The sequence below is a fragment of the Syzygium oleosum genome, unplaced genomic scaffold (genome assembly GCF_021117445.2).
Source record: "Syzygium oleosum isolate NSW1041296 unplaced genomic scaffold, Sole_v2.1 Sole_v2.52, whole genome shotgun sequence".
NCBI lineage: Eukaryota > Viridiplantae > Streptophyta > Magnoliopsida > Myrtales > Myrtaceae > Syzygium > Syzygium oleosum.
Genome location: NW_026607536.1, coordinates 109,012 through 121,654, shown reverse-complemented (window position 1 = coordinate 121,654; position 12,643 = coordinate 109,012). Strand labels below are relative to the sequence as shown.

Sequence of the window (12,643 nt, the reverse complement as noted above, 5' to 3'; positions counted from 1 at the left end):
ATGGCATTAAAGGGATTTTAGAGAGTCGAGAGTCTAACTGAATAATAAGGGAATTTTTTGAAATTGAATAAGTACACTGTTCCAAATAATGTCAAATAGTAGAGGTGGGGGCACTTCCATCATTACCGTTTCATTTATAGCCGCTGCTACGTATTTGCAAATTGCGAAGGAGGCGAGAAGGGGAGAGAGAGAGAGACAAAGAGAGAGAGAGAATTTCTTCTTTTTTATATTTTTTATTATTTTTGGCAACTATAATGAGTCGGTTTGTTTGAATGGGTCTCTCTCTGTCTCTCTCTGGAAGGGAAGGGAAGGGAAGCGAAGCGAAAGGCATTCATAATAATAAATGCAAAATACGAATGTTTTCAAATTTTTTTTGGGGGTGGTGGGGTGCGGTGCGGTGGGATCTTCCTTGCTCCTTCTCCTGCTGCTCCTCCTCGCCGTCGTCGGTTCAAACTCAATTCAATCGTCAAAAAAAAGGAGCACAGACGGAGACAAATCAACACGGTTTTTCTTTCGAATTTCGAATCAAGAAAACCCTAATCTTTTCTTCTTCTTCATCATCATCTTCTTCCTTCTCTGATTTCCCTCTAATACATACAGTCCATCTCTTTCCCTCTCCCCCTTTGCTATATTTTTGGGCTCTCTCTCTCTCTCTGTGTTCTCCGTCCTCCGACAGATTTTAGGTAGATCCCCCTCTCCCCTCTCCCTCTCTCCCACCCGCACTGTTTCCTTCCTTTCATTTGGATCGATCGTTTCGTGATTCCCGCTCGAAGATGGAGGCGATTGAGGAGCTACTTCAGCTCTCCGATTCCATGCTTCAGGCCTCCGCTCTCCTCGCCGACGAGGACGTCGACGATACCTCATCGTCTTCCAACCGGCGCGCTACCTCTTTCCTCAATGTCGTCGCCCTCGGCAATGTTGTGAGTACCCACCATCTTCTCCCGCCTTCCTCCTATTCTTCTCTCTCTCTCTCTGTGTTTGGATCTACAGCAAGATTCCTTCGGAAAACGAGGCTCGTTCCTTTCTTTTTGGGTTGGGTAGCTCCTGGATTGTGGGAATCCCCGAAATGGGTAGATTGAGGGATGCCAGCTTCGGACGCCAGTCAGTCTTATAATAATAAGTCAGATGAAATAAGCTGATGTGGCGCTTCATTTGCCTTCTCACTTACTTCATCCTGATTTGACTTTCACGATAACTTAACAAGTCGTGGCCCTGACCGATTCTCGGCATAGTGGATTTTGCATGAATTTAGCACGTTCTTTGTGTCGGTCTCGTTAATTGTGCTACGTTGGAGAATTGCTACTTAAAGAGTACATGTGTGAACTGGCACTAAGGTTGGATCTTCAACAATGTATCGACGAGACTTTTTATCTGTTGTACCTCCATATTTGGGTCGTGTTGCTTAGCCGGGTGTTATTTCCACAGAGATCGAAGATGGGATTGGCGAGCTTCCTCTTAAGACACTAGTACTCCTTTTTTTTTTTTTGCCTCTGGTGTTGTTAGGTTGTGCCTTCTGAGTTTCGTAGAATATGGTCGCAACCGCATGAGCTGATGATTTTATTTGCCTCTGGAAGTCAATTTACAAAGTGATTTATGTATCCCTAAAGAACATTGTGAGTGTTATGCCATAGTGGATGGAATTTATACATAGGTTTATCGCAATTTGTACGGTTTTGGTCCTCTCGCTCTAGTGGGATGGATATTGGCGGGCGAGAATACGATTTCCTCTGTAAACTAGCGCCACAAATTATGCTCTGACAGTGTGAACCAGTGTAAATGTGGGCTAGAAAACCATGATAAATATAAATTTGTGGTTGCAGTTATGTCATTTAACATACAAAGTGCTCCTAGTCAGGCATATTGATGCTGTTCTGTTGGCTTTTTGTGTTTGTTTTTGGTTATGCGAGTATCTGTTTGCTTTGCATGTTTGTCGGTGGGCTTGTCGCCGTAAATAGTTAGATTTCCTGACAACTTGTACCAATTTTGCACACTTTTCAGGGTGCTGGAAAATCTGCTGTATTAAATAGTTTAATTGGACATCCAATTTTGGTAAGTTTCTTCCTTCCATTGTTATGCTCTTGCTTTATGTGTTTTCAATGTCTCTGCGCTGTTTCGTCTGACTTCATTTTTTGTTGGATAGCCTACTGGTGAAAATGGTGCTACTCGTGCTCCCATAAGTGTTGATTTATCCAGGGATAGTTCCGCAAGCAGCAAGTCCATTGTCTTGCAGATTGACAACAAATCGCAACAGGTTTCCGCAAGTAAATCAATCCCCTTACAAGCTTCCACTACATCTTTCGGATAGTTGGCTCTCTTTAGAGAGCTTTTGTTATGATCGTCCTTCCAATTAATTAATAAATATAACACATTAGTCATAACATGATTTTGCTTTTTCGTGGTTTTCTCAATTTGCAATACCTAGGTGCTCTTCGGCATTCGCTACAAGATAGGCTGAGCAAGGGTTCTTCAGGAACGGGTCGTGATGAGATATATTTGAAACTCCGCACTAGCACAGGTACAATTTTTAATTTTATTTGTTGTTTGAGGGTGATCTTTTTAAGTTTTTCCCCCTTGTTGAAGAAATTGAGTGCTAGAAATTTACTCTCGCAATAACTCTCATGTCCTTCTTGGGTAATACTGTCCTGTTTTTCTGCTTGTAATCTTTCAAATTCAGGTTTTAGTTTCTCGAGTGTGTTTGACTTTTAGGTGGGTTAAGAAAGAGCCATTAGCATAAAAACCAAGGGTGATGTGTGTAACTTGTACTTGTTCTACTTGAGCCTAGTGTTGCAAAGGGCTGGCTGAAGCACTTAGTGAATTGCTGTAGGCTTTACCAATTTTATGCAAGCTATGCTGGAGAGAAAAAATGATTCTGTTGCTTATTCTTGCCTAAATTTGGTTGATTCAATGCATTGAAAGAGAGTTATTCCCTGAAGTTAAGGAATCGTCTGGATTGGCTTTTACTTTTTTTTTTTGCTTAATCTAAATCTTGCAGCTAATACCACTTTGAATTTTTTTTAAATCCGAAACTCATTAAACTTTCACAAACGGTACTTTTTTAGTGTAAGCATACAGTCTTCTAAAACAGTTGGTTTTATCTGCATTTCGTTATATTTGTGGAAAATTAAGGTCAATGATGAGGGTGTAAGAACACTGATTCATAGGTTTACATTGCAAGGCAGGCGGATGATTCTTGGCTACTTCCGGGCCTTAACTGCATGAATTACTGAATCATGAGATACTGTTGAGTGAATAAGACTAGCTCAGCTGGCTGTAATTAATAAGTGGTCGATTGGAGCTGGGATGTAGCTGAGTTGGTATAGATCTGCCCTTGCAATTGTGTCCGTTGCGATTATGGGTTGGATGTCTAATTGTCCAGGCACTAACTATAGTATCTTGTACCTTTTCTTTTTTAATGCATTGCCATCGTAAATTCATGTTCATTTTCCCCGTGATCATAATTTCTTGTAAAATGACTCCAGCTCCACCGTTAAAGTTGGTCGACTTACCCGGTCTGGATCAAAGGTTTATGGATGATTCATTGGTGAGTGATTTGAACTTACATAGTTTACATTAATTTTCGAGGCATGTCGTTCTTCAATGACATATGAGCCAGTGATGAATTAATAAGTTTTCTTTAGAAAATGCTCATACTCTCTATATCTGATGTCATTATTTCCTCTTATCCAGATCAGTGAATATGTTGAGCATAATGATGCAATTCTGTTGGTGATAGTACCTGCTTCTCAAGCATCAGAAATTTCGTCATCTCGGGCCCTTAAACTTGCAAAAGAATATGATGCTGAAAGTAAAGTAGCTCTCGAGCTTCATTTTGTTCGTGACACACATTTTATGTTTTATCCCGTGATAATGATTTTCAGGCCTTGTAGCATTAAAAACATTTTGCTGTCATGGTTGTAGGAACTAGAACCGTCGGTGTCATTAGCAAAATTGATCTAGCAGCTTCAGACTCAAAAGCACTAGCAGCTGTTCAAGCTCTCTTGTCAAATCAGGGGCCGCCTAAAACATCTGATATACCATGGATTGCTCTAATTGGACAGTCTGTTTCTATAGCTTCAGCACAGACTGGTGCAGGGTCTGAGAGCTCTTTAGAAACTGCCTGGCGTGCTGAGAGCGAAAGTCTGAAATCTATATTAACTGGAGCCCCTCAAAGCAAGCTTGGTAGAGTAGCTTTAGTTGATGCTCTTGCAGGCCAGATTCGCAATCGTATGAAGCTCAGAGTTCCAAATCTGCTCTCTGGGTACTTGCTTTGTGTCCTTCACTCTTTCTTGCCTTTATTTCACTATTGCAGCACCAAAATATTTTGTTGTTTCCTTGTTTACCTTTTTCTAATAGACATCTGAAGTGCTTGTTATTGGCCTCTATTCTGGATCTTAGTTTACTCTTTTTTCATTCCTGTTACGTGTGCTTTTTTGTGTGTTTGATGTGCCATCTCTGGAGCCAATTTGTGCCTTGACTGTACTATACTTATATGCAGTTCTCATTTGACACTCCAACTCCTATAACATCTCACAGGCTTCAGGGAAAGTCTCAGCTCGTTCAGGATGAGTTGGTGAGGCTTGGGGAACAAATGGTCAGTAGTCCTGAAGGTACACGAGCTCTAGCTTTGGAGCTATGTCGCGAGTTTGAAGACAAATTTCTTCTGCATATTACAGGCGGTGAGGTGAGTGTTCCTCTCATCTGGCATTATCTTTGTTCTAAATACAAATAAAAGTCATTTTGCACTTGCAACATGTGCAGCTTCTTCTTTGTTCAAATAAAAAAATTGGAGTTTTTGGTGATTTACCTAGGAGAGGGATATTCTGGTATAATTTTATACCTGATTCCGTGTTCAATGAATGGGTGGTGTACGTATGATTATCCTCCGTCTTTTAGTCTTTAATGAGAGATTCGATTTGGATGTGAAAGATAAGATGATGCCGTTCAATTGCTTTGGAACAAGAGTAGGGGTGAGCCTTCTGAACGGCTGCCCCTGAAGAAGAAAGAAAAAAGAATTGAGCCCTTAGCATCTCACCTTTTGTATTCTTTACTTATACCTGAGGAAGCTATATTAACCGGAAACTTCTTGTCTAGTGAGGTCAACTGTCCATCATGACTAAAGTGGTAGAGCTAGATCCTTGATTATCAGAATCTTCTGGAATAGATAGAGGTTTCTTGACCATATTATGCCTGACATTCTGAGATGAGTAACTGCAACATATGATAGACATTACTGCCTGGAGTGCTCCTGATATACTTGACCATATGATGCCTGACATTCTGAGATGAGTAACCGCAACATACGATAGACATTATTGCCTGGAGTGCTCCTGATGTTCTCTGGAGACGCATTAGTTTTTATGCTAAAGCTGTTTTTGCAGGGCAGTGGTTGGAAGGTTGTGGCAAGTTTTGAGGGTAATTTCCCTAACCGAATCAAGCAGCTTCCTCTGGACAGGCACTTTGACATTAATAATGTCAAGAGGGTATTTTTTTCATTTTCACTGTATATGGAGTTTTTTGTCCTTTTTGCACAAAATTTATATTGCATTTTTCATGTTATGATGGTTCTTTTTACCATAACAGATTGTATTAGAGGCAGATGGTTATCAACCTTATCTGATATCTCCAGAGAAAGGGCTAAGATCTCTGATAAAAATTGTCCTAGAAATGGCAAAGGAGCCCGCACGACTTTGTGTTGATGAGGTAAATCATGTGATCTGATGATTTTAGTTTTCTACATGTTCTATTCATCTTCCTCCTTGAGCTAGTGTGATGGTTCATTCAGGCGTTCCTGCCACTTTTCAGCTGACCTTGAAGCATTTTTTCTTAACTTAGGTCCATCATGTTCTCGTGGATATTGTTTCTGCAGCGGCAAGTGCTACACCAGGTCTTGGAAGATACCCTCCTTTCAAAAGAGAGGTAATATCATGTTGAAGCTTTGCAAGTTGTATGCCTGTGAATAAATGCTTTTATAGTCAATTAACTGAATATGATCTTCTTTAACAGGTTGTGGCAATAGCTAGTGCAGCATTAGATAACTTCAAGAATGAGGCCAAGAAAATGGTGGTTGCCCTTGTTGATATGGAGCGTGCATTCGTTCCTCCCCAACACTTCATCCGATTGGTGCAAAGGCGGTATGCTGGAAACTTGTGTGGAATAAATGACAAATAACGTAACTATGAATTTATCTTGATTCTGGCATGACACTGCTTCTAGCAACGTATGTGTCAGATGAGGTTTTAGTTGACATAGTTTGACACAATATACGGGTAATATAGATGCTTATCTTTATATCATTTGTACAGCAACATTTGCCTTTTATGTTTCATTCAGGTTGTACTGTCAGTTACATGTCTTATTCTCTCATAGACAAGCAGTTTACTTCAGTTAAAGCATATCTCTAGATTGGTGATTTCAGTATACATGCATCAATTTCTTGTATCTTTTTATTTGTACCTTTACCTGCTGGCTTGACATGTTTATGAATGAATGAGGTAGAAAGACAAAGATTAAATGAGCAAAACATGTTTTCTTTTCTCATCACGTCTATATGGTTCTGCCTCCTATTGAATCTGAGCAGAATGGAGAGGCAGCGTCGTGAGGAAGAACTCAAAAACCGACCATCCAAGAAAGCCATTGAAGCAGAGCAATCTATGCTAAATAGAGTATGTATCTTTGTTTTCAAGAAGCAGATTCATTTCGTATAGTCGAGATTGATAATTGTTTCTGCATTGTGGGATAGCCTCGTCATACCTTTCCAACTTTCTTCAGGCTACAAGTCCTCAAACTGGGGTTCAACAAACTGGCGGTAGCTTAAAATCTATGAAAGATAAGTCTGCTCAGCAAGATAAGGATGTTCCAGAGGAACCAACACTGAAAACTGCTGGGCCTGGAGGGGAGATAACTGCAGGTTTGTTCATAGTTTTCCTTAAACTTTGTTGTATGTGACTTTCTGTCAGATGATGACTGACATAAAGTAATGGTTGCTGAAGCAACAATCTACACCCTGATTCCCTTTGCACGAACACCTTTGTTACTTGTGACCAAATGTAGTATAATCTCTGCCAGCTGCCACTTTTAATGAGTGACGTGCACGCGGATACTTGATTTATATGTTTGCATAATATTGGCAAAGAATTAATCTTCATGTTAAATCCTTGATAGCTTTTTATTGCCCATTCACTTCTTTCCGTTATATTTTGAACTTGTCATTTGTTATATTTATAAATGGCCATCCTGATTATTCACAGATATTCTTTGACTTAGTTTGAAAGGACATTTGTTTTCATCCTTTTTTCTCCCTATGTCCTACTTGTATGGTATTCCGATTTCTGGTGCTTCTTCAAACTTTTCTTCATTTACTTAAGAAAGGTTGCTTACTGCCCCCTGTGTGGAAACTGCTATGAAGTGCTGTAGAATTCCCTTCATGTGAGACCATTTTCATTTTCATTTTTGGACATTCATTTCCTTATAGAATTGTTCTTTCTGTAGTTTGCATGGCCAATCCTTCTTAAAACCCCTATTTTCTTTTTTAGGATACAAAGTTCATGATTTGAGCCATCTTTTCTTGTGGGTGTGTCTTACTCCATGGTAATAATTTTAAATAAAGAGGGGTATTTAATCTAATTTCAAAGATTGTCTACTATGCAGGATTTTTGTTAAAGAAAAGTGCAAAAACAAATGGATGGAGTAGGAGATGGTTTGTATTAAATGAGAAAAGTGGCAAGGCAAGTATTATCATACTTTGTTGAAGTATTTCATTTTAAACATTGACAAAGGTGATACTTCCCCCAATTTAGTCAGTCTACCATCGTGCTAGAGCAGTTTTAATTCAAACATAATGGTATTGCGTTGGAAGTATTGGCTTTGGCTTGGATATTTGTGGAGCAACATTACTGCTGTTATTTTGTATGCATCTGTTAAGTTTGTCAATGGATGCATTAGCAGGGATATTGGATTTCTGATAAATATATGATGATTGAGATGTAGTTCAAAAAGGTGTTAATTTGTCAGCTGTGCAAAGTAGATGGGGTTTGTTCAGATTGTTTTTTTAATTACCATTAATCTATTTTAATTGCATGCATAATGCATATCTATTTCTTGTGCACCTGGGTTTATAGCAAGTTTTTCCAGGTTCGGATATGGAGAAGACAAATGGTAGTTGCAGTCAAGTGTTAATATTATTTTCAGATAATTTTGCTCTACTGTTCTCTCTGCAGCAGTATCAACAATATTTGGATAAGGGAAGTGCTGATTTTATATGTTTTACAGCTCGGCTACACCAAAAAGCAAGAGGAAAGACTTTTCCGTGGTGTCATCACTTTGGAGGTAAGCAGTGTCTATGAGCATGTTTATCTATCCTCAAGTGTTTCTTTTCATATTTTATGCATCAGTGTTTTCGTTTTCTTATGCTGCATTTTTTTTCAACCCTTACATTATATTAGTTGTCATGATATATTTAGGGCGTGTTGTGTGCTCTTTTTTTTTGCTTTCATCTACATTTAGCAAATGGAAATGCAGCAGCTAGATGATCCTGCGTATTGATGAAAGACATGTCATTGGTATACGAAATCCTAAAGAAGCTCTTCTAGGTATTCTTGTAATATCACATCGGCATTTTTCATTCCCACTTCCACCAGAAGAAGACTACAACCTCTTGGATGACGTTTCAGACTTTGCACTCTGTTTGACATTATTCTTGAAAAGTTTGGTTTTTCATTTTTATTTCATTTTTCCTTTTTGTCCTGCAGCAGAGTGATGCACTTTTGCTTTGTTTGCTAGTTTTTCACTCAAAGCTCTTGGTTTGAATCTAATTATCTGAGAATTTTTCTTTTGTGGGTTCCACTTTTTGGGTTGCAATTTGTTTCAATACCATTATTACACGTTTTAGCATTGGTGATTGTGGGAAGCCTGAGACTGGGGGCCATTTAACTTAAGTTGATTTCTGTTGTGAGGGTAAATTACTTGTTATTATTCCTTTATTAGGTGCCTTTTAACTAATGTCAATCCAAATTTATGTTCCATGGCATACTCTATGCTTCATCTCAGGATTTGTTAATTCCTTATTGATCAACTCAATGGTACAAGCTATTACTGAAATCTTGCAGTCTCATGTTGGAAACATGTTTCTCCCAGTACTTTTGGTCTTATCTTTGTGGAGAAATGCATTATCTTCTCCTGTTGATTTTTTTTTTTTTGGTACTCTTATCTGACTGCTTGAATGAAATTTTCAGGAATGTAATATTGAAGAAATTTCTGATGAAGATGAACCCCCACAGAAAAGTTCCAAGGACAAAAAGGCAAATGGACCTGAAAAAGGGCCGAGTCTTGTTTTCAGGTTAACTAGCAAGGTTCCGTACAAGACAGTTTTAAAAGGTGCTGATTTAGTCTATATATATAACTTTCCACTGCCAATGGTCGGTTACTGAAATGTGTCTGAAAATAAATGTTGCAGCCCACAGTGCTGTGGTTTTGAAGGCCGAAAGCGTGGCAGATAAAATTGAGTGGTTAAACAAGATAAGAAATGTTGTTCAGCCTTCCACGGGAGGTCAAGTAAAGGGCGAATCCAGTCTTCCTGTACGACAGAGCCTTTCAGATGGTTCTCTGGTGAGTATGATGCGACAAACACACGATAATAGGGGACCTGCAGATCTGAAAGTTTTGCTTGAATTTTCTATTTTTTAGGATACAATGGCGGCTAGAAGACCTGCAGATCCAGAAGAAGAACTCCGATGGATGTCTCAAGAAGTACGTGGTTATGTTGAGGCTGTTCTTAACAGCCTCGCTGCCAATGTTCCAAAGGTAAGTCTTCTTGGCTTGATGAGCATTGCTCTTGTACTTCATACTCATTGCTAGTCTGGGATTAATTTAACCATTTTTTGTGGCTGAGCAGGCTGTTGTTCTTTGCCAAGTTGAAAAGGCCAAGGAAGATATGCTTAATCAGTTATACAGTTCAATCAGGTTATTTTGATCCTTTATGGAAATTATGCTTTTTTTTGGAGATTGTGCTTGTGATTCATTGCATAATTTCTACTAGCACAACTATCTAAGATCTTCTGATGCTTGTACTATTTGTGGGAATTACAGTGTTTTTTATCAAGCCCCTGAACAGGTTAATGTTGGTAGACATAGTTGTAGTCTAATATTTGTTTCTCTCCTTCAAGCTAGAATTTGCATGTACAATATTCTATCTTGATGTAGATATTGTCAACTCGACTACAAAGGTTAGGAGATATTTACAAGTTGATTGGCAAATCTAACAAACTGAGCCCCTTCTGCAGCATTTTTTCTCTAGCCATGTGAGAGTCTGTCCAGATGTGTTTATATCGTCTTAAAGAACCAAATCTGAGGCCACATAAAAATCAACTTGCTTATCATACGTGAGATTTATTGGACCATACTCAGGAATGTATAAAGTCAACATCATCCATCCTGGTTGACCCAAAAAAAAAAATACCTCCCGTTATTTAACAAAGCATCTCACAAGTGGCTTGTGCCATGATCGTTATATGATTCTGACCCATAAATATTAAGTCGTTTGGTGGAGGATGGTCCGTGTACGTGAATTCAAAATATAGCAATGTGGAATTAACGCTTTTGACACATGTAAACTGAAAAAATAACAGCATGTGAAGCTGAGGTACGGGAAATCAGATTAATAAGAAGCATTTAGCAAAAAGATTAAAAAAACCACATTTAAAATTTAGTACTAGCAGGAGCATGAAAGTATATGAACCTGGCTTTGATTTAAAATTTAGTACTAGCAGGAGCATGAAAGTATATGACCCATAAAATTTAGTCATCTCGAAATTATGACTCCCACTAACAACCCATCTACGAGCTTAAGCAGGTCTAGAGGTGTAGTTTAGTGATATATGACATCAAATGCCATTGTTCAAAATTCTGGTCTGATCTTTTGATTTAAGAATAGTATTTTATGTGATAGAAACCATTAGGTTGCCTCTGAGTACAGTCAAGAGTATTTTCAGGTGTAACTGCTGAGAGCCTAAGGCATACTGCTCTCAAGTGCGAATTTTGCAGTCTCAGTTGCGCTTAGCAGGAAGACCCTAGAGAAAATATCCTTTGCTTATTATACGTCACTGAAGACTGGCAGCCTAAATGTTCCATCATGCTTCACTTTGCAGTTCCCAAAGCACGGCAAGAATTGAAGAGCTCCTTCAAGAAGACCAGAATGTAAAACGCAAGCGGGAACGGTACCAGAAACAGTCTTCTCTTCTCTCAAAACTGACAAGGCAACTTAGTATTCATGACAATCGAGCATCTGCAGCCTCCAGCTGGGCCAATGATGGCAACAGTTCAGGTACCGTTTACATATTCTGGGGTGCAAGTAATGAATGAGGCAGTTATCATGCATGTCGCCATGAAAAATGAAGGATGTATTTTCTACTTTTTTTCTCAACAAGCAGGTCTATGGTCTTCAGAGACATTAATTTTGTTTTTAACACCTATGCCATCCTTATTGACACCCAACATCTTCAGATGATACAAACAAAGTCCACAGTTTACTGCCCACAATACTTTGCCTGTCTTGATATTGTGGAGTGGATTGGATCTAACTTGGTTGACATTAGTTATTAGGAGAAATTCAAGTATAGAGTTCTTTTCATTGAGATTGTATGTATTCTGTCTGGACCAACTAAATCTAGAAGCTCTTCGTTGGATGTTGCTGCTAGTAAGCAGGTCCTTTAGTTCGTCAGCTTGGATCTTGTTTTACTAAATGATTCATAAATACCTCTGCTCATTGGGGCATGCATGTCAACTTTGTCAATGTGAAATAAAACAAACTCGTAAGTTTTGCGGGGTTTGCTTTGTGCATTATTATCTCCTCACAAACAACCCAGTCTCAGTTTTTGGGTGAATAACTGAAAAGGAGTCTTGTCGCGCAGAAAGCAGCCCAAGAACCAATGGAACCGTGTCAGGCAATGACTGGAGGTCTGCATTTGATGCTGCAGCCAATGGTCCTACCGATTCGAGATTAGGTGCAAGCCATAGTAGGCGTTATAGTGATCCTGTGCAAAATGGTGATGCCAACTCCACGTCCAATCCCAGTGGCCGGCGTACGCCTAATCGGTTGCCACCTGCTCCACCACAGTCTGGTTCAGCTTACAGATACTAGTTGGAGCTTATTCTCATATTACAGATCCCGGTTAACCTGGTATTTTTAGCATGACATGTTCAAGCATTTGTTCGAGATCCCATGATGTTATATAGATCGATAGAAGTGGGTAAATATGGCATTGATTTACCGTTTGTCCATCCATTAGCATTTATATTATTTCCAGGGGTGCTATTACCTGTTCACCAAATTTTGCTGTCTGTACTTTTGTTGTATCATTCTCCTTTTCCAGTTTAATTTTTTTTGTAATGGTTTATTTGCCTAGGAGCTGCATTTTCCTGAGATGGTCAGTTCACACCGGCAACTTTTGTAGTACTATGTGGCATTGGATTATTTATCATCTCTCTCTCTCTCTCTCCCTTATTTTTTTTGTTGGCTCTTTATCTATAGCATTTGTTGTTAACATTGGACCACGATTTTTCGCTCTCTCTCTCTCTCTCTCTCTCTCTATAGAAGGGACTGGGCGTGGACTGTTTCTTGTCTGATGCGCTCTGAAATGGGATTTTCACA

General features: G+C 39.1%; 1 protein-coding gene across 1 annotated transcript; it reads left to right on the top strand.

Moving 5' to 3' along the window:
- The first annotated feature begins 636 nt into the window (after positions 1 to 636).
- On the top strand, positions 637 to 12,473 carry LOC115679652 (dynamin-2A-like). Its single transcript, XM_030603294.2, has 22 exons — positions 637 to 920; positions 1,999 to 2,049; positions 2,141 to 2,261; positions 2,423 to 2,515; positions 3,480 to 3,541; positions 3,688 to 3,805; positions 3,919 to 4,258; positions 4,534 to 4,681; positions 5,379 to 5,480; positions 5,581 to 5,700; positions 5,833 to 5,916; positions 6,004 to 6,131; positions 6,578 to 6,662; positions 6,769 to 6,907; positions 7,648 to 7,724; positions 8,269 to 8,325; positions 9,231 to 9,372; positions 9,452 to 9,603; positions 9,682 to 9,798; positions 9,890 to 9,957; positions 11,142 to 11,317; positions 11,904 to 12,473. The coding sequence occupies exons 1-22, from the start codon at positions 774 to 776 to the stop codon at positions 12,131 to 12,133; spliced, it is 2,757 nt and encodes a 918-aa protein (XP_030459154.1). The 5' UTR covers positions 637 to 773; the 3' UTR covers positions 12,134 to 12,473.
- Positions 12,474 to 12,643: the final 170 nt, after the last annotated feature.

Bases quoted from the DNA above. Each gene is read 5' to 3' on its own strand.
- LOC115679652 (XM_030603294.2), top strand. From the start codon at position 774: ATGGAGGCGATTGAGGAGCTACTTCAGCTCTCCGATTCCATGCTTCAG. The intron at 4,259-4,533 runs GTACTTGCTTTG...AACATCTCACAG, and splicing joins GTTCCAAATCTGCTCTCTGG to GCTTCAGGGAAAGTCTCAGC. The intron at 9,958-11,141 runs GTTATTTTGATC...TTCACTTTGCAG, and splicing joins CAGTTATACAGTTCAATCAG to TTCCCAAAGCACGGCAAGAA.